This window comes from Globicephala melas, chromosome 9 (assembly GCF_963455315.2).
Source record: "Globicephala melas chromosome 9, mGloMel1.2, whole genome shotgun sequence".
NCBI classification, from domain to species: Eukaryota; Metazoa; Chordata; class Mammalia; order Artiodactyla; family Delphinidae; genus Globicephala; species Globicephala melas.
The window spans coordinates 22,472,893-22,497,197 of NC_083322.1; the positions used below are offsets into that span (position 1 = coordinate 22,472,893).

Genomic DNA, 24,305 nt, shown 5'->3' on the forward strand with positions numbered 1-24,305 from the left:
ACAAGAGACTCCCATAGGACTCAAATGTGGTAAAGAACATAACTGATTTTCCACTAGCAAAATCATAATTATTGCTTAAAGACTCTATAAGAAACAATGCAAGTCCTTTAACTCAAAATGTAGTCTGTCGTAGAGAATGGACTTGAGGACACGGGGAGGGGGAAGGGTAAACAGGGACGAAGGGAGAGAGTGGCATGGACTTATATACACTACCAAATGTAAAATAGATAGCTAGTGGGAAGCAGCCGCATGGCACAGGGAGATCAGCTCTGTAACCACCTAGAGGGGTGGGATAGGGAGGGTGGGAGGGAGACGCAAGAGGGAGGAGATCTGGGGATATCTGGGGATATATGTATATGTACAGCTGATTCACTTTGTTATAAAGCAGAAACTAACACACCATTGTAAAGCAATTATACTCCAATAGAGAGGTTAAAAAAAACCCAAAAAAGTGTAGTCTGTGAGTCAGCAGCATTGGCATCACCTAGAAGTTAGAAGGCAGAATCTCAGGTCCCACTCCAGTCCTACTGATTCACAATCTGCATTTAAACAAACAAGACTCTCAGGTGATTCCTATGCATACTGAAGTTTGAGAAGCACAATTTAGCCCATCCTCTGGTCTCTGGTCTGAAGTATCCAAGAAAATTTTGCTGACCTGGCTTTCAAAATCTCTGAAAAAGATGACTTCATTATTTCATTGTAAATGCGATTGCAGAATCTATACCATATTAATGATTTCTTCTCCTAAGCCTTTTCTCAACCTCCTTCAATTCTTACACAAAAGAAGCAGACAGAAATAGGATAAGTTCTAGCCACTAGCCACTATTCTTAAAGGTGCCTAGAAATTCAAGTTTTCATTTTTTCACTAAAAATACTGCAGAGCTATGTGTTTTTTACCACATACACCAAAAAAGACTTTCTCAGAATCAAGATATATTTATAATAGTAGAAACAGAAGTTTTTCAGGTAAACATTTTATTTACTCGTATAGAATTACACTTTTATCAAAACCAACAAGCAAAACACAACAAAAACCACAACTACAGAGCCGCTTCCTGAAAGAATCAGGACATTCAGCTCACACAGAATTTAAGATACTATGTTATATGTAACTTCAACCTGTTGCAGAAGACAATTTTGATAGTTGCTGGAGCAAGTCAAGAAATTCTTTTACAACAGTTAACTGTCCAGTGTAGATTACCAGAGATACTCAGTCTGAGCGATGATGGCAGTATAGTTTCATTGAAAATAAGAGGGAGAGACAGTAATGGGGGCAGGAGGAGAGAGAGAGGCAGAAGAAAGCACTGCCAATATGGACTCCACCCTAAGTTCTATTTGTTTGTCACTAGCTTGCTTCATAGGTTGCTTCCTCTCTTTATGCCTCATTTTTTAATACATTATGACCTGTATTGGCCACTTCACTGCTGAGCAAAAAAAAAAAAAAAATCTAGGTTCATTAACTTGCTCTAAGTGAAAAATGGGTAAGAAATGGTATATTCAGATTATTCAAAAGTTAATATAGGTAACGTATATAACTAGTATTAATAATTAGTAATAATACCTTTGTGTAATTCCTTCGTTTTCAAAGTACTTTCCAATATAACATCTCATTTTTTCTTCCTCCAACTCCATAAGGTAGGAGGGCAGGTATTATTCTCACTTTCATAAGATGAAACTGAGAACCAAGGCTACTATGTAGTAGAACGGGGATTTAAAGACTAGATCTTCCAGCTAACTTCCTAATTTGTAAAGAATTAAAATAATGGGACACATAACTTTAGAACAATATTGAATATAATTTACTCTCTTTGGATGATTCACAACTCATCTTAGGATTGTATATGGAATTATACTTGTAAATTAGGGTCATCAATATAAACACAGTTATCTCCATAGCATTCAGTGCAGATAAGATGATTAATAGAGCTGTCTGGTTAACCCAAAGTCCATCTCTATTCCAGTGCACTTTTATAATTCTGGAATTTTATCACTTCAAGGAAGTCATGAATTATCCATATGGTTTCAACTCTAGAATTGGTGTCCACTTAAACTTACGTTGTCCTTTATGGCTACAGGCCATATCTGAGCTCTTCCTCCTTGACTATAATAGAAATTACACACACACACACACACACACACACACTCTCTCTCTCTCTCTCTCTCTCTCTCTCTCTCTCTCTCTCACTGGAGAGCAAGGTTTAAATGAGATACTCCCGTAAAGAACTTAGTGTTGTGCCTTCCAATACACAGTAGCTACAGAAGAGAAAAATAAGAGAGAGAGAGAGAGAGAGAGAGAGAGAGAGAGAAAAGAGTTGACATCTTCACTGGAACATTAAAAAATCATTGGACAAAACAAAGCAGAAACATCAACAAACTTACACTTTAAAATAAATTCAATTTGGGGTTTCTATGGTTATAAAAGAAATTCATGCTTATTAGACAAAACACTGAAAATCACCCATAATGCCACCACACATATATAATCACTGTTAATATATTGGTGTATATCCATCTAAAGTTTCACACACACTCACACACATACAGGCAAGTTTCGTGTGCATGTTTTAAACAAATGAGATCAATTAACTCAATCTTGTATTCCCTGGGGGGGGGGGGGGGAATCTAGCCGTCCCCGCCCCAAGTAGAAGAAAACAAACAAAAATAAAACCCTAAACCCCTCAAATTAGAGTACATAAGAAATGCTATTTTATAACTAGTTTTTAATTTAATATACCACAGTATTATTCTATTGCAATAGAGAGCAAATCATCATTTTTAGTGTCTAATATTTCACTGCACAGTCACTAATAGTCTCTTTTTTGGGCTAAACTGCTCTTCTTTCCATGTAAATTCTAAACACCACTATTATAATTTATTTAATCACACTGTTCTCAGACTTTCCTACTGTAAACAACGCCATGAGCATACATCTTTGCTTACTTGGAGGGCATGACATGCACATTTAAAATTTTGCCAACCTGCCCTCTGGAAAAATTGTACCAATGTATATTCTATTGATGATGCTTTATACTCCCATAACCTTGCCTATCTAGGTTTGGTTTGAAATAGAACCCTGCTTTTACTACCATTAATAGTGAAAGGCTTTAGGATCAATAAGTTAAAAAAAAAAAAGGTGTTTTGCTGACATTAAGAAGAAAGCAAATATTTAAGGAAAACAAAATAAAACACAATTAAAAAAAAAAAAAAAGGGTTGTGGGGGGAGGAACCGCAGGATCCGACTCCTCAGAAATTCCTGTTCAGCTGGAAGCTGGGTTCTTCATCACCCTGCTCACTCCTCCTCACCATGTTTGTTTTATTTGTTATGCGTTATTTTTTACTCGTCATCTGTGATGAGACGGGTAAGGAGGGAATGTACAACAATAAAGAAGATGGATCCAACAAGATGCATCCAACAAAGTACCTCTGAGACCGACTCATGACTTAGTATCAGCTTCCCTTGGATGTACCACTGCACCAAGCTCTACTGAGTGCATATTTCATAAAAATAGAAAACAATAGTTTTAAATGTTTTACCTCCAATGTGAAATTAAACTGTTTGCTCTGACTTCTGTGACCATCCCCAAATTTTCCTAATTATCAGTAGCCATGATTTAATATAATAAAAACCTCAGATTATTTCAACCTAACACGCCAAATGTTGACAAAGAAGCAAAACATGCCCATCGCAGGAGAGGAGTTTACCTAAACATAGTGTACTCCTTCTCCTTAATGATGACTCCTTACTTCTGATTAAGTAAGCTTCTTAATCAGAAGCTTAGTTAGCTTTAGATGTACTTTCTATCTGAGATACCGAGTAGATTCTGTACATTAATCAGATAAGATTCACTTTATGTTTTCTTTAACCAGTCAGAATGGTCCTAGGGATAGAATAACAGCAGGTATGAAATGACAGGAAAAAAGTTTGGATAACGCTTTCCTTCGGAACCATTATCCAGATACTTCAAGTGTCCACAGAAAGATCTGTGAATCCAACAATCAAAAGAATACAATTCAGCATTATATTTCTAAAATACTGCATTACTTCAAACCAAGTTGTTAGTTCAGACTTAGGTAAAAATAAAGCGCCATCTCCTGAGCTGCAGCATCAATGTCTGCAGTGAGTGAACACCCACTCAGGAGACTTGTGACCCAGTTACCCACGCCCTGGATTCATTTCTGCTCTGCCTCTTAGGTCATTTACTGAACAGATATTGACTGAGTACTACAGTCACCCCTAGGTAGCTGCGGGGGATTGGTTCCAGGACCCCACCACAGATAGCAAAATCCGAGGATGCTCAAGTCCCTTATATAAAATGGCACGGTCTTTGCACATAGCCTACACACATCCTCCCATACACTTTACACCATCTCTATATTACCAAAATACCTAATACAATGTACAAGCTATGTAAATAGGCGCAGCACTGCAAATTCAAGTTTTGCTTTTTGGAACTTTCTGCAATATTTTCCCCCAATATTTTTAATCCGAGGTTAGTTGAATCCACAGATGCAGAACCCACGGATATGGAGGGCCAACTGCATTTAGAATACAGATATTATCTGGTGCCAGGCAGCTGACTGGACAGCAGTGAAGAACAGAACTAAGCCCTTGCTCTCAACTCTAGCTGAAGAGACAGACCACACAGAAGTATAAATGTTAACAAATAAGATAATTTCAGGTAGTGGTAAGTGTTACAAAGACAATAAAATAGGGGATGTATTAGGCTGTAACTTGGTGGTGAGGAGAAAGCTTCATTAGATGGGATAATCAAGAAAGGCTTGTCTCAGGAGGTGATATCTGAGTTAGACTTTGAATAAGATAAGGTCAATCATGCAATGAGTTGGGAAAACAATGTTTCAGGCAGAGGAAATAGAAAAAGTAAAAGAAAGAGCTTGGAGTGTTTGACAGGAAGAAAGAGGGTGAGTGTGGCCAGAGCACAGTGACTGAGGGGGAGAATAAGAAATGAGGTTGGAAGAGGCCAGGTTAATATAGGGTCTCAGAGGCCATGGCAGAGTCTAATTTGATTCTAGGAATAGTGGAAAGCCATTAAAGGGCTTAAACAAGAGGGTGATATTACCTGATTTAAGTTTTTTAAAAAATCTCTGGTGGCTCTGTAGAGCGTGGACTGCAGTAGAAAGGAGATCAATAGAACTGATCACTGTAAACAGTCCATGCATGAGATGCTAAAGGCTTGGGCAAGGGTGGTGATGGGAACTGAGAAGAATGGTCAGATTCAGAATACATTTCAGACATGAAATGACATGACTTGCTAATGAATTAGATGAGGTTTGTCGGGGAGTGAGGGCAAAACCAAGGATGACTCCTATGCTGGGACTTGAGCAACCCGATGGACCGTGGTGCCATCAGCTGATATGAGGAATACCAGGGGAGGAACACATTTGGAGTGGAGAGTGGGGGCAGTCAAAGGTTCTGTTTCAGGCATGTTAGGTACTGGAGATCTAACAGTGGTATAAGCCGGGGTACAGATAGCGTACGGATGGGATATAAAGCTCACAGGACAGGATGAGATTACTTGGAGAAAAACTACAGATAGAGCCCTGGGACTTGCCAATATTGATCAGGTGAGAAGAGGAAGAGGAGCCAGCACAGAGCTGAGAGGGAGCGCCCGGTGAGGCAGGAGGGTATTCAGGAGAGGGTGGGGTACAGAAACCAAGAGAAGAAAGTATTTTTAGAAGGAAGGAGTAATCAACTATGTTAAATGCTGCTGGAAGTCTGAACAAGATAAGGAAAGAAAACTCACAACTGAATTTAAAGCTAGAAGTAGTAATAAAGAAGTAAGGCAGAAAGATGTTATAAAAAAGGCATTTGATCTCGATCAAGCTATCACTTTTAAAGTTAAAAAACTTATAAGGGACAGTCTCAGCAAAATCCCTGAGGTATGTTGATTTATCAGGCTGAGTACATTTTGACTTCCCCTCTCAAAGGGAGAGGAGGAAAGCAATGACTCAGGAGGGTGTCCTTCTGAGTTTTCCATTCTTATTCCCTGGAGCAGCGAGCCTTCCTTGGCAATAGTGTGGTGGTAGTCAGAAGTTATATGGAAAGAGGAGCAGCTCAGCCCAAAAGAGACTGAAAGTTTACTTGTCCCCCTGATTGTGATTCATCAAAGTCCTGACAGTCTCCTTTCCAAACCAACTCCAGCTAAAAGTTTCTTTATCTAACCCAAGGGCCCAAGTGAAAGGAAAAAACTGCCAACAGAAGTAGAAGACCATATCCAGGCCCTCGGCTGGAGCATTCTCCTGGCACTACATTTTCTCTTCCAAGGCTGCTACTGTTTCACTATCAGACTCCAGCCTGTGTCTCACTCTGGTGGTATATCATTGAGGACAAAACTAAAAAAAGTGATCTGAGGCCCGCCCATACCTGTGCCACCTCACTCCCTGCCCCTTACCTGAGTCATTTTGTCCACAGAGACTGGAATTCCATCGATGGTGAGAGGCGGCAGCTCTGAGTTAACCTCCTGTGGCGCAGGGGCGTGCTCTGCCAGGGCAGACTCCAGGTCTTCCAGGATCATGCTCTTGTACTTACGGACCTGCAGGGAATTAAGGGCAGAAGTAAACAAGATGCCCAACAACCAGGGAGGGCTGGTGCCAAGCAACCAGAGAGTGGGTGGGGTGGGCCTCCCTCAGCCATTGCAGAGCCCTAAGAACAAACATGTCCACAGCTAGCAGATAAAAATACCCGCTGGCCCCAAAGACATCACATTGTACAGAATTAAATGAAAAGATGATGAAATTACAGGTAACAATTGTAGAAAGAAGCCAGAAGAAAAATCTTTTACAGAAATACCGCTCCTCAGTTAAAATCACCTTTTCTCCGTAAATGCTGGCCCCAATACCTGTTCCAGATCTAACAGGAATGGCATTCATTATTCTGCATTTCCCAGGCCATTTGATAAAACCTAGCTGTGGCAGTTAATTACCAAAATCATTTTCAAGATCACTGAGGACTTATGTCTCTGAAACTCTAAGAAACTTATTTGAAACTTTCCTATGCCGTTACTTTCCTACAAAGCTAGACTACCAAACAAACAGGAGATTCAAGTGTACAAGAGGCTGCACTGAAAGGCATCAGAGAAAAAAAACTAGCTGGGTGTCATAGGTGTCACTATCAGTAAGGCCCAGGGCCAGAGAGAGCACCACAGGTCAAGTTCTCCTCCTTTCTGGTACTCCCTGGTGACAGAGGTGAACTTCAAACCCACGATGCGTCTGTAACTCTGACAAGCCCAGGTCTGAAGCAGATACTGTTACTGACTCCATTCCTTCCACTGCCAGTGAAAGGTCTCTCAAAAAACAGAACTTAACAGCAGCACATTGTACATGTACACATTCTTCTATCATGAGCAGAAATGGCAGACAGACACTGGATCCTACCACCACCAATAATGGGTTCATTCACTTACAAGAATACACAAGGGGGATGAGGATACCTTTGGGGATAACAAAGAAGCCATGGAATTATAGAAATGTGACAAGATGGGATAGAAAATTAACTTGCTTTCAGGGCTCAGGCCATTATCTTAGGAAAAAAAAGGGTAAGAGAAAATGAGGTTTACCCAGAAGTTATGACAATGTCTGAGTCCTGGGTTTTCTGCTAAGTGGACTGAACTCCAATCACCACACACTTCCTTATAAATATCTCACTATGAAGATTAAAAGAGAAAGATTCCCATACTCAACCTCAAGCATATGGAAAAGTAAAAATTATTGTTGGCTACGATGTACAACTTTTACAGAGTTTTCCAAATAGATCAACAATAAAAGTGATGAAAGAAAAATAGTGCAAACATGTAGAATCATTATTATCTCTAGAGATTCAGTTTTATCCTGGTTTCCAATAAAAGAGAAAGTTTCAAAAATTACTGCTGATATATTTATTGTAACTAAACAGCTGTGTTGTCATGGCATCTTTAAGGATACATATTTTCTGATTTCTAGGTTTCTATATCCTAAGTAGAGTTTTTACACTACCAACTCACAGAAAAACTGAGTAAGCCTAGTTTATGGTCTTTGAACTTTAATGTATCAGGTTAAATCATTATATTAGTATGTATTCCCATAGTAGGAGTGAATGAAAATAATATAAGGGTAAATTTCATTGTGCAGAAACACCTGGCATTCAAAAACAAAAAATCATTAGATTATTACTATTATTACATTATTAGCTAGTTTGAAACAATTTCAGCCATTTGTATGGGTCAGCAGAATTCTAGGAATTCAGATCCAGGCATTTTGCTAAACTTACCGGTGCTATATAATTCCTTAAAAAAATCTTGATAAAAAAAAAAAAAAGCTGGTAAAGCATCCCTCAGAGTAATTTACAAATTCAGGTATGAACACGATATTTCTAAGTCTGCTTAGTAAAGTTAACTAACTTTCCCAGAATTAAAAAGCTAGGGCTTCAATTCTACCTGATCTATCAATCCTGAGATGAACCCCACCACCACCACATTTATCATTCCTCTGAAATTGGAATACATGTTAAAATTGCTGTAGACCAGGTGTTATGGGGCATAGCAGTCACTGACTGCACATATGTGAACACGGCTGTTATCCCTGGAGGCATGACTGTAACCCCTGGCCTTTAAAATCAACAAACCATTTAGCACCATTTCAGAAAGGAATGTGAGTCTTGGCTGTTGTCTGATAACTTCCCCAGTGATCCTTCTGGTAAGACCAAAAAGCACCAGCATCAAACTTGTCGCAGCGTGGAAAAAGTCTCAGAGACAACAGTAGAGCTCTTTTTAAAGAAACGAAGCACCACCCATGCTCTTGATGGCACAGAGGACAATATTACATGAAACCACACATACAATGATGACTCTGAAACAAGAAGTAATCCAGAAGAATTGGACTATGAGTCTGAAAAAGTTTCAGGAATAGCTTAAAAAAAATTTAGAAATAGGAAATTTATTTCACTTACATTTTCCTTTTTATGTATTTACAAAAGCAGTATGTTTAAAATCTGTATCTAAGTAAGCCTGAAAGAACTCTTTCAATAAGTATAAAATAAAAATTCTAAGTGATAATAAGCATTGTGTCAGAGTTTGTCATTTTTTCTTTTTTTGGTGCTACATAAATAATGGTGCATCTTATAATTGATGGTATCAGAGATATGATGAAATACAGGTTTGTTTTCCAACTTCCACCTTCTATTCCAAAAACCACAGCTAAAGCCTTTGTCACTTCACACCAATATGTCGCTGTCAACTAACTTGTTTCACAATTAAAGTTAAAAACCACTTAAAAACAAAATCAGCTGGTCTGCCTACCAATCTCTCCTCCCCCAATTCATCCTCTATACTGCTGCCATTTAAAATTTCTGAAACACTGATAAATTATAATCAAATACCATTTACTGAACACTTGCTATGTGTCATGCACTGCATACATTATTCAATTAATTCTCACATAATTCTATAAAGAAACTACCATTATACCCATTTTGCAGATAAGAAAATTCAGGCTTAAGTAACTTCCCCAAATTATATAGCTAGTATATAGGAATATAGGAGAAAATCAAACTAATTTTTATGTAGCTTCAAAGCCTATATGTTCAGCCACTTCACTATCATTTATCTTTTTTCTCAAAAATACTCCTACAGTTCCCCACTTCTTATAGGATGAAGTCCAAACTTCTCAGTCTTGCATTTCAACTGTTCTGATCATTCCCTACTTTCCCAATACTCTCCACCAGGGCCACCACGTACAGCTGTGCACGCCCAGCTCTGAGAACTATGTGAATAGCACCCTCCTGAGTTCCCAGCGCATAACCCAGAGTCCTACTGGGCAGCTTTGCTCACCATCCTCCCTCTTTAGCTGGCCATCCTCCTCACTAACTTCTGCATCTAGCAAGTTCTTTTGTCTCTGGGTCTTTAATTCTGCTTCTTATCCAAATATTATCCATCTTTCAAGGCCCAACTCAACTTCCACTTTCTCTGAGAAAACTTCCCAAGTGTTCTTGCCATAATTATCTTACTCCTTTAATAAACTTCTACAGATTCAAATAATCATGTGTCACTTACACGTTATTTCCAGGCTACACTGTACACAACTAGTGTTATGAAATCACTGAGCACAGGAACCAGGCCTTTTGTTTATTTTTAAAATATATACTATGAAACATTTCACATATTCAGACATGTACAGATAATACATTAACAAACATCCTCATAATTAACAGAGATGAGAGCGTTTAGGGTGTTTACAGGAGCCATTAGAGTTCTGGGCACAGAACGCGCTTGTTGAGGATTTAGGAATTGGCTGCTACAACCGTAACGTCAATGGGCCTTTAGTGAGGTTGCAAAAACAGTCCCAGACAAGATATAATTATTTTGCATACTCAAAGCTTTTCTGGATAAAAGAGGAATCTTCAGGAAGGTCTCAAAATAGATTTTTAATATTTTTTACCTATGAGCCCCTCTGAGATTAAAAATACATTGTCATCTGAGGTATATAACAAAGAGATGCTCAAGTGCAAAGCTGCCTTCAGACCTGTGATCCTGAAGCATGCCTGGCGCAGAGCCAGGCCACATGCTGTGGCCCAAGAAATCTGTTGGCTTCATTCTGTTCTCTCTTCAGTCCCAATGTCAGCCTCTTCCCTCTCCTGCCTCAGTCCAGATCTCAAGTTTTCCCCTTGCCCCCTGGATCCCTACTTTTGAACCTTGAAACCTCAAAGGACTTAGATGGATGGAATCCTTATCTCGTACTTTGTATCTAACAGTGTTAGTTATTTGTTGAATAAGTTAATAAACAAACAATAGGGCTTTTCCTTTACTACTTTTTAAATATGCTTCCACATTTCATGTAACTTGAAGCCATTTTTTAAAAACCTATCTAAATAAGTGAATGACTTAAAACAAGAAATCATGAGAGTATTGGAAAGGTGGAATTAAACAAAGGCAGAAGGAAGACTTCAAAGAAGCTGGTGATAACCCCAGAGCTACCTCTTGCTTCTGTGACTGTGACTAATATCTGTACCTTAGAACTGGTTAGTCATACCCAGAGTAACCCCATCTACATGCTATGGATTATTGACTCTGAGGAAAGAGCTCCACCTTCAGAAACTCCCATGGTTCTTCTGAAAAAAGATGGAAATTCTCTCTGTCCCTCAATAAAATTTTTCTAGGCCTATTCTACAAAGCTCATAAAAGTATGTGATAAGGCAGTAAGCCACCAAGACAATGTCCTTAGGGCACAGCAACTTTAAAATCTACCAGTTGCCAATGCCTTTCATGCCAGTTCTCTGTAAACATTACATATAGGGGAATGATAATAAACTTTAATTAATTTCTACTGCTCCCCAGTGAAGTTGGTATTATCCTTATTTCACACATGAGGACACTGAGCCACATATAGGAAAAATCAATGTGGGAAACCACTCAAGAAATCAAAGCCTAAACAGAGTTTTCACAAAAGGGAAGTTTTTAGCTACATATGCCCACTCTAGTTAACACCAACCCATGGGCAGGACTGAACTAGCCTGTCTAAATGTTGATAACTCTATGTGTTACTATGGGAGCCACACCTTCATTCACTAAGAATGATACTCAAAAAGACCAAAACATTCAATGGAATTATTCGGGAAGTCTTTTAACTTGCTTTGTTTTAAAGAGCAGAGGCTTAAAAAGACAGAAGTTTTAAACTGCAGAGGACATTAGATCTGAAGGTAGTAGATCCCAAGCAGCTTAGAGAAATCTTAAGTTTCTAGGTTAAGGAACTCTCATTCTCCATCATAGTCAAAGGCCCCTGAGAGTTTGCCTAATTTTAAGTTATTTCACTACCCCCATGTTACATATATAGACATGGCATATGTAATCTCTGAACCAGTAGCTTCTCCATCCAAAAAATATTTATTATTCATTTGTATGCTAGGCACTATGCTAAGGAAAGGGCTGGGGACAAAATGGTAAGCAAAGTTATCAGTCACAGTGCCCCATTGTTGTATATATTCCAATCTAGTGGAGAAGACAAACACAAAAATAATCACAAAAATAAATGTGTAATTACAAACTGGGACAAGTACTATAAAAGATGACACAATCTAACTTAATAGATCTTTACTTCTCAAGATCTCAATTTTGATCCAATGCAGGATCAGAATTTAGAAACCAAATCTGCATTCTGAATTTCTGAGTGCTGCCAAACATTTAGGATGCTTCATTCATTCAACAAATATCATTGAGCAACTGTTCATGGCAGGCACAGTGCTTGCACTGGGAGCACAATGGAGAATAACGTAGATCCAGTCCCTGCCACCTTAAGAGCTCACAATCTAGCTGGGGACAGACATTAATCAAATAATCACACAAATCGGTAAATAATAAAGCATCTATAATAAGTGCTCAGAGGCGCTGTGAGAGTCTTGGATAGAACAAGGGGCTTTAATCTGCATAGGGAGGTCAGAAAGACTTCACAGAGGAAGTGTCAACTGAGATGAGTTCTTAAATATGAGTCAAAGTTTAATAAGGTGAAGAAGGAGGTAAGAGAGGGCAAATCAGAGGGAAGAGCATACACAACAGCTTTGTGGAGGGCTGAAGCAAGGGAGTGAACAAAGACTGTGGTTGGAGTAGAGAGAGAAGCTGGGGAATGGGGCAAGATGAGGCTAGAGACAGGTGGGAGTCAAGCAGAGGGCTCCTGCCACCGAAAAGGGAACTGGATGGACACCAAGATTGGTAGCTAGGGTCGTGGCAATGGAAACAGAGAAAGTGGGCCAATTTCAGAGATATTTAGGAAATGAATGGAGAACAAAGTAATAGATGGGGTGTGGGGTGGAGAAGAGGAGAGGGAGGTGCCAAAATGGCTCTAGGTTTCTGCCTTGAGTAACTGGATGAGGAGGACAGATATTGGAAACAGACATTAATTTCTTTGGTTGGGGAGGAGAAGACTTTAGTTTTGCTGAACTTGAGATGCTATTAAAATATCCAGGAGGAGATTTTTCTCTTTCCTATTCTCTTTCAGTCAATCTTTTGAAAGTATTTTTAATAATGTCTGTTTTGTGTTATTTGCATCTTCAATATACATGGAAATGACTTTCTCCCTTAAAAACTACATACAAACATATGCACATATAGATGAAGTTTCTCTCTCTTACTTCCTACTCTCTTTCACCTCATCACTTACTCACCCCCAAGGTTCTCTGGCCTCTTCTCTTGGTTCTGCAGGTCTGACCAGGAGGAGCGAAAGGGAAAGCGACCTTTGCTGTTCAGTGGCACCAGAATAATGACCGTTATACTGCCTCTTTCCCTCCCCAGAAAGAAGCTAGCAGTAGCCATAGTGGGTGGCTTGCTTATAGCAACCATACTGACCTTTCACAGAACTGGGAAGAACTGGAAGGTATATTTGTCCCCCTTTAGAGGAGTGGGGGAAAGACTAAGAAAATGAGATTAAATTTGAAACTCCATATTCAATATCCTAGACAAACCTATGGGAGATGTTGGGCCCTGGCTCTACTATTCAGAAATTGGGGAATCTTGGGCAAATCACTTAACCTCTCTGAGCTAGTATTCTCATCTGCAAAATAAATACCTACATCTCAGGGTTCCTGTCAGGACTACTGAGAATATAAATCTGCTATACTATACAAATGTTAGTTACAACAATCCTCTGCACTCAGCAATTTCATAAACATGTAGAAAATGCAGATTTACTTTTAAAGTAGGATCAAATTCTGTATGGTTCTATTAACCTGTTTTCTTCACTTAATAGTTCATCATCAGCATCTGAAAATATTAGAAAGATCTATGTCATCATGCTTAACGGCAGTGTAGCAGTCCTATCTATGGATGAGCCATCGATTTATCTGACCAACCCCTTATCTTTGAACTTTTAGGTTATTCTCAATTTTTAAAAAAATACTATAAATAGTACAGTGACTGATATCTTTGCTCATTTAATCAATTATTTTCTTAGGAGAAAATTTCAAAAGGAAGCTGGATTAAAAAGTGTACACTGGGGGCACTTTTTATCCCAGTTGCCAAAATGCCCTCCAGAAAATTACACCAATTTACATTGCCTGTCTGATATGCCAACACTGCAAGTTATATATCTTTTTCCTGTTTGCCAACATGAGCCATGTAAAATGACTTTTTGTTTTAATTCCCATTTCTTTGAAAATTTCTGTGGTTGTTAAACATTTGTAGTTTCTCCTTTTATTTATGTTCTTTTGTCTTTGGGTATTTTAAAAAATATAATTTTTAAATGAAAAAATTTAAATATACAGAAAGGTGGAAAGAACAGTAAAATAAATGTCTGTATATCCACCACTTAGATTCAATAGTTGTACATTTTGGTATAATTACTTTATCTGCCATCTATACACACAAACATTTTTTGGGCTAACCACTTAAAGTATAGACTTTGCAACACTTTAAAAAAAAAAAAAAATATATATATATATATATATATTTACCTATCTATCTATTTGCACCAGATCTTAGTTGAGGCATGCGGGATCTAGTTCCCTGACCAGGGATTGAACCCGGGCCCCGTGCATTGGGAGCTCGGAGTTCTTTAATCACTGGACCATCAGGGAAGTCCCAATACTTCTTAATATTTCAACATGCATCTTGGAAAAATAAGGGCATTCTCATACACAACTACAATAATCACAACCTGCAAAAATAACGTACTTCCTTAATATCATCTTCTAATATCTGACCCATATTCAAACATATCTTTGGATCTTTTTTATTCATTAATCTGTTCCTATTTTTATTGATTTTTGAGAGCTCTTTATATACTAAGAATGTTAATCATTAGTTCACTCCTTACTGTGTGACCCTGGACAAAATACTTAAGCTCTTAAACCTTCAATTTCTACATCTGTAAAGCACAGATAATAACAGATATATATATATACATCATAGGGTTGCTGTAATGATTAAGTAAAAATCATAAAGTGCTTAGCAGAAACAGGCACATTGTAAACACTCAGTAAATTGTAGTTGTTATTTTGAAAATTCTTTTTTCCAGTTTGTTGTTTTTGTTTTTGTTTACAGTGGCTTGCCATACATCCCAACTGTGGGCAAGGAGGTAATATGGGCAGAACACAGTATGGAGAAATAAATGAAACCCTGGAAAATATAAGAGAAACCTCAATACCATCTATTAAAAGACCCAGTAGGGACTTCCCGGGTGGCACAGTGGTTAAGAATCCGCCTGCCAGTGCAGGGGACACAGGTTCAATCCCTGATCCGGGAAGATCCCACATGCCGCAGAGCAACTAAGCCTGGATGCCACAACTACTGAAGCCCGCACACCCTAGAGCCCGTGCTCTGCAACAAGAGGAGCCACTGCAATGAGAAGCCTGCGCACCACAGCGAAGAGTAGTCCCCGCTCACCGCAACTAGAGAAAGCCTGCGCACAGCAACGAAGACACAACGCAGCCAAATAAATAAATAGACAAAAGTTAAAAAAAAAAAAAAAGGCCCAGTAAAGTTTTCAATCCCCCTTTGACAAATTTGTAAAATAACTGATAATCTTGAATCTGAAATCCATATTCCAAAGATGAATGGCCCTACTGAATTTTAATTTTCCAGAGTTCCCAGCAGCCTCCAGAAAGAAGAGCAAGAAGGAATATTAATGATGGCTTCAGGTAGGAGGACAAAATGCAAATACCAAAATTTTAATAATATTTAATGAGATAATACATGCAAAGTGCTTATAACATAACCTAGAACACAGCATTCAATAAATGTTAGACATTATTACAAAATCCAAATCATTTCTTTTACTGTTGTTAATATGAGATTATGTGGAATACACTGCATAATTGATTATGGTAAACATGAGCTCTGATTCTTTAATACCACCCTGTGTACTGGTATATATATAAGATTAAAGAATATTCTGTACTTTGAAGGTTTAACAGAAGTCACCCCAAATAATCAGGAGCGTAGTGTCCCTTTGAAGGATATGGTTTAATTACTTTTTCAGTTTTGTACATGTTTATTATCCTACTGAGGTTTAGATATATTTTCGTTATTTTATTTTCTTATTGAATTATCCACTTAGTTAGGATTTTTAATTTAAAAGAACAAAATTAATGCATATCATTTCCTTACAATGTTTAGTCTATTCTTATCTGCAATTATAACTCTTATCTCACTTCTAAGACTGTGTATTTTTCTTCATCCTTTTTCTCAATTAGCATGCTAGAAGTTTTTCTATTTCATTGGATTTTTCATAGTACCATTTCTTGAATGTAACAATTCTACTTCTGTTTACAAAATCATTAATTTCTTCCTCATGTTTACTTACTCTATTTCTTAGACTTATTTTCTTGTTCCCTTTCCAGCTTCTGGCTTTAGATGTAGTTTCTTTTCCTTCTTTCTTGTGTATAAAAAAAAAAAAATCAAGGCAATAAACATTCCTTTGAGCATCAGTGTAGATCATAATTTTTAAAGTTTTTTAAAAATTGTTTTTAAGTAGTCTGCAAATTAAGTTGTTTTTTCAAATTTCCATGTGGCTGAAAATTCCTGTCACTCTTTTTTATATTAAGTTCTAAATTTTCTATACTTTGGTCAAAAACATGGCCTGTGTAATTTTCTGCATTTTACAATTTATTAAGATTTTCTTTGGGGCCTAATAATAACATATGGTCAATTCTTATAACCCATTCATGTAATTTTTCAAATATGGTATATTCAAAAATATATTTGTAAGATATCAATGTTAATATATCTATCCTTTATATTAACCTTATTAATTCTAATATTCAGATCTCTATGTTCTTATTTATATTTTTCTTCCTTGATCTGACAAAGATAGCAAAGCCTCCTACTACCACTGTAGTTTCTTTTTATTTTTTTCTCCCATTTCTAACTTTTTGATCTACATTCTTTGCTTTAATGTTTCTTGAGACATAAACTGCTTATCAACACTAGAAGACCTATGGTTCTCAGTTAATACTCATCTGTCTTGAGAATCTGGTTTTGTCTGATATTAATGCTGTGATCCATGATTTATTTTTGTAGGGATTTGTCTGACATACCTTTGCCTGTTATTTTGCTTTTAAAATTTTAACACCTTTACTGAAATATAATTCATATACCATACATATTAGTTTCCTATGGTTGCCACAAAGTATCACAAACTTGGTGGCTTAAAACAACAGAAATTCGTTCTCTTCGTTTCACAGGCTCAAGCTGTTGGCAGGGCTGGTTGTTCTGGAGGCTCTAAGGGAGAATCCATTTTCTCATCTTGCCTAGCTGCCGTCTAGCACATATTCCTTCACTCTTGACCCCTTCCCTGCACCCACCCTCTTGCTTCTGCCAACACATCTCCTACTTCTACATCAATCTCCCTTTGTCTCCCTCTTATATAAAGACACTCTGATTAGATTTAGGGCCTACCAGAACAATCCAGGGTAATGTCCCCATCTCAAAAATCTTTAACTTAACCACACCTGCAAAGTCCTTTTTGCCATATAGTAACACTCAAAGGTTCCAGGGATTTGGATCTGTATATCTTTGGTGGCCGTTCATTAATCAGCCTACCACACACACCATACAATTCACCTGTTTAAAGTGTACAATTCACTCTTTTAAATATCTGTAGGGTCATGTAATAAGCATTATCATAATCTAGTCCCCCTAAAAGAAACTCCATACCCACTAGCTGTCACTCTCCATTCCTTCATCCCCCTTCTCCAACCTGGCAACCACTAACCTACTTTCTGTCTCTATAGCTGTGACTATTCTGGACACTGCACATAAATGAAATCATACAACATGTGGCCTTTTGTGAATGGATTATTTCACTTAGCACAATGTTTTCAAGGATCATCCATGCTGTAATATTTACCAGTACTTCATTCCTTTTTATTGCTGAGTAATATTACACTGTATAGATAATACAACTTTTTTTAATCCATTCATCAGCTGGTGGACATTTGGGTTATTTCCACTTTGTGGCTATTATGAATGCTGCTGCTATGAACACTGTTATATATTTTTGTATGTAAGTTTTGCTGCAATGAACACTGTGTGTATAAGTTTTGTTTTCAGTTCTCTTGGGTAAACGTAGGAGTAGAATCGCTGGGTCATATGTAACTTTGCTTTTAACATTTTGAGAAATTGCCGAAGTTTTCCAAAGCAGCTGCATCATTTTACATTCCCAACAGCAATGTATGGGGCTTCCAATTTCTCGACATCCCAACACTTATTATTGTCCATAATTTTTCCAACACTTATTATTGTCCATCTTTTTATTATAGTCATCCTAGTAGGTGTGAAGTATTTCATCATAGTTTTGATTTTCATTTCCCTAATGATTATTTATAAAGTGCTCATGTGCTTCCTGGCCATTTCTATATTTTCTTTGGAGAAATATCTATTCAGATTCTTTGCCATTTTAAATTGGGTTAATTGTTTTTTGTTTTTGTTTTGGCCGCACTGCGCGGCTTGTGGGATCTTAGTTCCATGACCAGGAATCGAACCCATGCGCCCTGCAGTGGAAGCATGGAGTCCTAACCACTGAATCACCAGGGAATTCCAGGTTAATTGTCTTTTCATTGTTGAGTTATAAGAGTTCTTTATATATTCTGGATACAAATTCTGTATCAGATACATAATTTGCAAATATTTCCTCCCATTCTGTGGATTGTATTTTCACTTTCTTGATGGTATAGTTTGCATCTACTTTGAACATTTGTGAGTCACTGTAAGTATGTCACATAAATTAAATAGAATTGGGTTCTGATTTGGGTTGTTGTTGTTCCAATCTAAAAGCAAATCTTTATTTTTAACAACAATATAAATACAGTATTTATATTTATGGTTTATAACAGAATTAATTGGTCTCACTTATATTCCTTTGTTCTATACTTTGTGTTTTGTTTTTTTTTTTTAATTCCTCCCCTTATTTTCTGTCTTTTGTGTATAGACTTTCTTTCCTCTTTAGTGGTCTGGAAGACATATTTTGTCTCTAATTCTACTGGCATTTATTCTTTAGCCTATATTTATCAAGTGTCAGTCAACAGAAAAATATCTCCTGCTTTTTCTCAGTTTAGGCTATCATATGACCATTTTTTTCCTGTTTCATAGAGTCTGTAACTTTTTGTATTCTATGGAAGACTCCAACAGTTTTCTAACACTTTCTTTTGAATTTTTCAGTGAGTAATTTTCAGAGGTATTTTTCTGAGTCTTCCAGATGAGGCTTTTTCATAGATCACATCATTATTAGTCATAGTAATACTATCTAAAAATTTTAATACTGAAGAAGACATGCCCAGATTTCATGTTTGTCAACTACATGAGGGCTGCCTGTTAGGTACCATTTTGCACTAGAAGCCATCTACCATATTCCTGTAAGAAAAGGTCCTAATATGCATCCTATTCTGGGGCCTCGGGAATTTAAAGGAAAACTCAAAACAAAACTCAAAAATGTTAAGAAAGAACCACAACATCTGTGTGTGTGAAAAAAAATACACTAAAATCTCAACTGATTACTAATTCTGAACTCTTGAAATGTCTGTTCAATGTGGGAGATCTAATAAATGTTATTGTAAGCTAATAAATCTTATCCTAGTAAAAATAAAATGCAATTTAAATCTGGACAGATCATCATTCTACAAATGATTCAAAGTTATTTCAGCCAGAAATGAGTAGTTCACATAGTATAAGTATGCAAGGGTAAAATACTATTTTTATAAAGTTAGCTATGGATAAATATATAATCAAAATATTCAACTATATTTCAAAATTGAAGCAGTGTTAAATCAATTCTTTGAAGAAATACAAGAGATTTAAAATATGCAGCTCAGACTTCCCTGGTGTTGCAGTGGTTAAGAATCCGCCTGCCAGGGCTTCCCTGGTGGCGCAGTGGTTGAGAGTCCGCCTGTGGATGCAGGGGAAACGGGTTCGTGCCCCAGTCCAGGAAGATCCCAGGAAGATCCCACATGCCGCGGAGCAGCTGGGCCCGTGAGCCATGGCCGCTGAGGCTGCGCGTCCAGAGCCTGTGCTCCTCAATGGGAGAGGCCACAACAGTGAGAGGCCCGCGTACCGCAAAAAAAGAATCCGCCTGCCAATGCAGGGGACATGGGTCAATCCCTGGTCTGGGGAGATCCCACATGCTGCGGAGCAACTAAGCCCGTGCACCACAACTACTGAGCCTGTGCTCTAGAGCCTGCAAGCCACAACTCCTGAGCCCGTGTACCACAACTCCTGAAGCCCACGCACCTAGAGCCCGTGCTCCGCAACAAGAGAAGCCACCGCAATGAGAAGCCCGCGCACCACAACGAAGAGTAGCTCCCGCCCGCTGCAACTAGAGAAAGCTCGAGTGCAGCAACGAAGACCCAACGCAGCCAAAAAATTAATTATTTTTTTAAGTTAAAAAAATAAAATAAAATATGCAACTCAGATATCAGTGATCAATAAAATGCTCCCAGGTTTGCCTCATGAAGTTCACATCTTGAGTAAACACCATTTGTTTCTGACATAATCAGTAATATTCTTACAAAATCTTGCATTGGTTTCTTAAAGAACACAATGTCATTTTTTCCATTGCATCTGACGAGGTAAAATACCTTGTTATGGAAAGTAGAAACAGAAATGATCTTTTTATTTTGATCTGCATAAAGGAGTTTGAAAACCAGGCCCAACTCCAACCTCTGGATGAAGGGAAGATAGAATACTATTGTGCTAGACTAAGGATCAAAAAAATATGAACAACAACCCACAGAAAACAAACGGTATCTGAGAACACAACTCAAGTTTTCTTACCACATTCTCCAAAGGTGCTGCACCGAACACTTTAAAGACAGGGTTGGGTTTGGAGGGTGAGATACAAAGGACAATAGCTTGCTGTCCTACTCGAGTAGTATATTCATCTAATGTGGCTCGAAGTTTCCTGAATCAGAGAATGAAAAGAAACAAAAACAGTTAAAGAAGGTAGAAATTACAGCGATACAGACACAAGATTTACTTTGACTTGGGACAATTTATTCTGATTAGATATGTTTCTTTTACCTGAATTGTGAAAAGGAAGCGTGTGAGGTTTAATATCCTGTTCAGCAGAAATATGCGCACACCTTTGTCCTGAAGACCCACGATTAGCTCACTGATAGATATAAGCGTCTACCTCAGGTTTACCTCAGGACACAGCCATGACACAATGCTGAACACAGCGAGTATCATACTTCCTGATCTCATCAATACCAAAGGGGTTTTCTCTTACTGCTGCAAAGATTAATGCTGAGATATCCTCTTACAGACTTTATTATATCAACTCCATGTTTAATGAAGGGGCCTTAAATCACCTGCTTCTAATTTCTTTGACCGATATAATCATTGTTTATGTCTTACTGACATAATTTTATCCAAAAATACTACTTCAAAAATGTTGCCATTTGCAGATTTTCATTGTGATATAAACAATAATTCTTAGTCCCGAAGTATTTTACAAATGAGGATGGAGTAAAAGAGCTTTTTGAAATATATCAACATTGGATGAAAGAGAAACACTGTCCTTTCCCTCTGAAATCATGGGAGATTAAAGTTCTACATCCTATAATTCTTCTGGGAACTTGGTCTACCCTTTCAAGGGACTGGTGAGTCATGCCAATTCAAATGAAGCAAACCCAACGTATCACAAGAAAGTTTTCCATCTTTCTCCAAAAGCATGTACTATTGTGTCTATGCCCATTATAGAAAAAATATTTCTATAAATAATACATTCTAATTCCTCCTGCCTGTACTATCATTAAAGGAAATGGAATTTATCATTAAAGGAAAGGAAATTTTTTGGCCCATCTAGTGGTATATAACTTCTTTGCTGAAAGCTACTGTTAAGTACTTTCTGGATTTTCCCTTCAGTTTCTTACTTATGTTCTTAATATAGACTATATTTTCCAGCTTTTGTCACATATCATTTACATGGGCTGGCACTCTGAATTCAACATTCCAGTAAACATCTTAAGTATTTGGATATAGTATTTAAAACACTACAAGAAGAAACTTCTGGAACATTTTATAGACTAAATTTCTTATCATATATGAATACATGTTATGCAACCTGTCAAAATATTAAGTCCTCCATGCACCACATCTGTGTAATAATCTTTCTTTGCAACCTACAAACTCTTCAGAAGAAATAAAACTGAGCAAAGGACCACATACCAAACAAGAAATTTGGTGGCATTCCTTGAAGGAATGAAGATCGAAAATATATTCACTGTCTCTAATTCCTCTCTTCCCATTCTGTCTTGAAGACACTCCAGTCCTTTCATCCTTACTGCTCCTTTGAAAACACTCTTGTCAAGTTCAATCATGACCTCCATGTTGCTAAATCTAATGGTCAATTTGCATCTTACTCAACCTGTCAGCAGCATTTGACAGTGCTGATCACATGCCCTCCTTCTTGAAACACTTTTTGCACTTGGTTTCCAGAATACCACTCTCTTGGTTTTCCTCCTGACTCACTGGTTGTTTCTTAGACTCCTTTGATAATTCCTCTCATTTCTCTAACCCCTAAGGGGTAAAGTGCTTCGGTCCACACTCATTCCCTAGGTGATCTCTTCCAGACTCATAGTTTCAAATGCTACCTATGTGCTTGTATCTTCAGCTAAGGTCTCTCCTTTGAATTATAGATTCATATACCCAACTGCTTATTCTGTATCTCCACTTAATGGTTAAGAGGTATCACAGACTTAACGTGTCCAAACCAAATTCCTGATTCTGCCCTACCCTCACTCTCATACTTGATCCTCTTCCAGTAAGTGTCATCTCAATCCTTCCAGGAATCAGACCAGAAACCCTGAGGTCACCCTTCACTCCTTTTTTGCTCTCACACAGGACATCCAATCCATCAAGGAATCATATTGGGGTTACTTTTGAAATACATCCAGAACCTGACCACCTCTTGCTGCCTTTGCTACTGCCACATTGGTTTTAAGACACTGTCATTTCTGGCCTGGATTACTACAATAACCTCCTAATTGGTCTCCCTGCTTCCATTCTTGTACCCCCAGAGACTATTCTCAACACAGTAGCCTGAGTGATACTTTTAAAACATAAGCCAGATCATATCATTGCTTTGACCAAAAGTCTTCATTGACTTCCTATGTCACTCCGAGTAAGAGTCAAAGCCCTTATATTGGACCAGAAGATGCCATGGTGTGGCTCTCCACTACTACTCTGACCACACCTCCTCTCATTCTTTCCCTAGTTGTTCCTCAAACATGTCTAACACATTCCTTCCCACTTCAGAACCTTTGCTCTTACTATTTCCTCTGCCCAAAAAGTTCTTCCCCTAGACATCAACATGGTTGCCCTTATACTTACTTCAGGTCTCTGTTCAAAGGTTGGCTTATGAAAGAAGACCATTCCTATAGAAAAAGAGAAACTACTATATCCCCCCTAATCCCCTAAACCTTTCTATTTTCCTTACTCTGCTTTGTTTTTTCCCACAGCACTTTCATCATCTGACGTATTACATACCTGTTTACTTTCTTTTTCCCTCCACTAGAATATAAGCTCGTTAAGGGAATTTATTTTGTTAACTGTTGTATTCCCAAGGCCTAGAACAATGCCTGGCACATAGCAGGCATATAAGTTTTCTCTGAATGAATTAATGTAATACTATTCATCTGTTAATCATACTTCTAGTTTCATTTGTTTATCTTGCAAGAGTACTTTAAAGTCTAATTCTGTCATCAAAGAATTTAACTTGGTGTCCCTTGATGAACCTAATAAGGTATAGTCTAACTCTGTCATCCACTCCATAAAGTATGTGAGGAACAGCAACAATATGAGAAAGGAAGCCCTCACCTAAGCAAACGTGTTTGCTGTCTCTTCCGGATAGACGGATTAGACTCAAACACATGAGGCCGTTTCCGTTTCTTTCCTGTTGCCACAGCAGCAGCAGCAGCCATTCCCACAGGACCTGAAATAAGAAGGGATGCGCTGAGATTAGGCAGAGCCTGTTAGCTATACAAGGCAGAAAACAATTAGAGGTACAAAAAAGTAGCACTTATTTCCTCATATGTTATCAATAAATATAGATACTCCTGATATCAATATACTTCACCACTGTTCAACATGGATCATTTTTTAGTTTACCATTAAAACTTACAACAAATCTTTTTAAAAAGTAAATGACTTATACTTCCCCGCCACACACCAGCTTGAATTTTATATAATGTGTTTTTTTGTTTTGTTTTGTCAGCATACCCATATTGTTAAGGCAATATTCTCCAAGGCGCTAGATGAAATTGCAGCATTGAGAGGAACAGTTTGCCAAAACAAAAAAGTCGCAGATTTCAAATTTCGTTTCCATCCCCGTGTCCC

General features: G+C 37.8%; 1 protein-coding gene across 14 annotated transcripts in view; it reads right to left on the minus strand.

The window, feature by feature from the left end:
- The window catches only part of NRF1 (nuclear respiratory factor 1), a 141,061-nt gene that overhangs the window by 62,324 nt on the left and 54,432 nt on the right, over nucleotides 1–24,305 (minus strand). For all 14 annotated transcript variants that reach the window (XM_030853798.2, XM_060305334.1, XM_060305335.1 and 11 more), the window contains 3 exons: nucleotides 23,787–23,901; nucleotides 20,742–20,868; nucleotides 6,411–6,551 (listed from right to left, as the gene is read on the minus strand). In XM_030853798.2, the coding sequence (XP_030709658.1) occupies nucleotides 6,411–6,551; nucleotides 20,742–20,868; nucleotides 23,787–23,901 (383 nt within the window). The remainder of the gene's footprint in view (nucleotides 1–6,410; nucleotides 6,552–20,741; nucleotides 20,869–23,786; nucleotides 23,902–24,305) is intronic.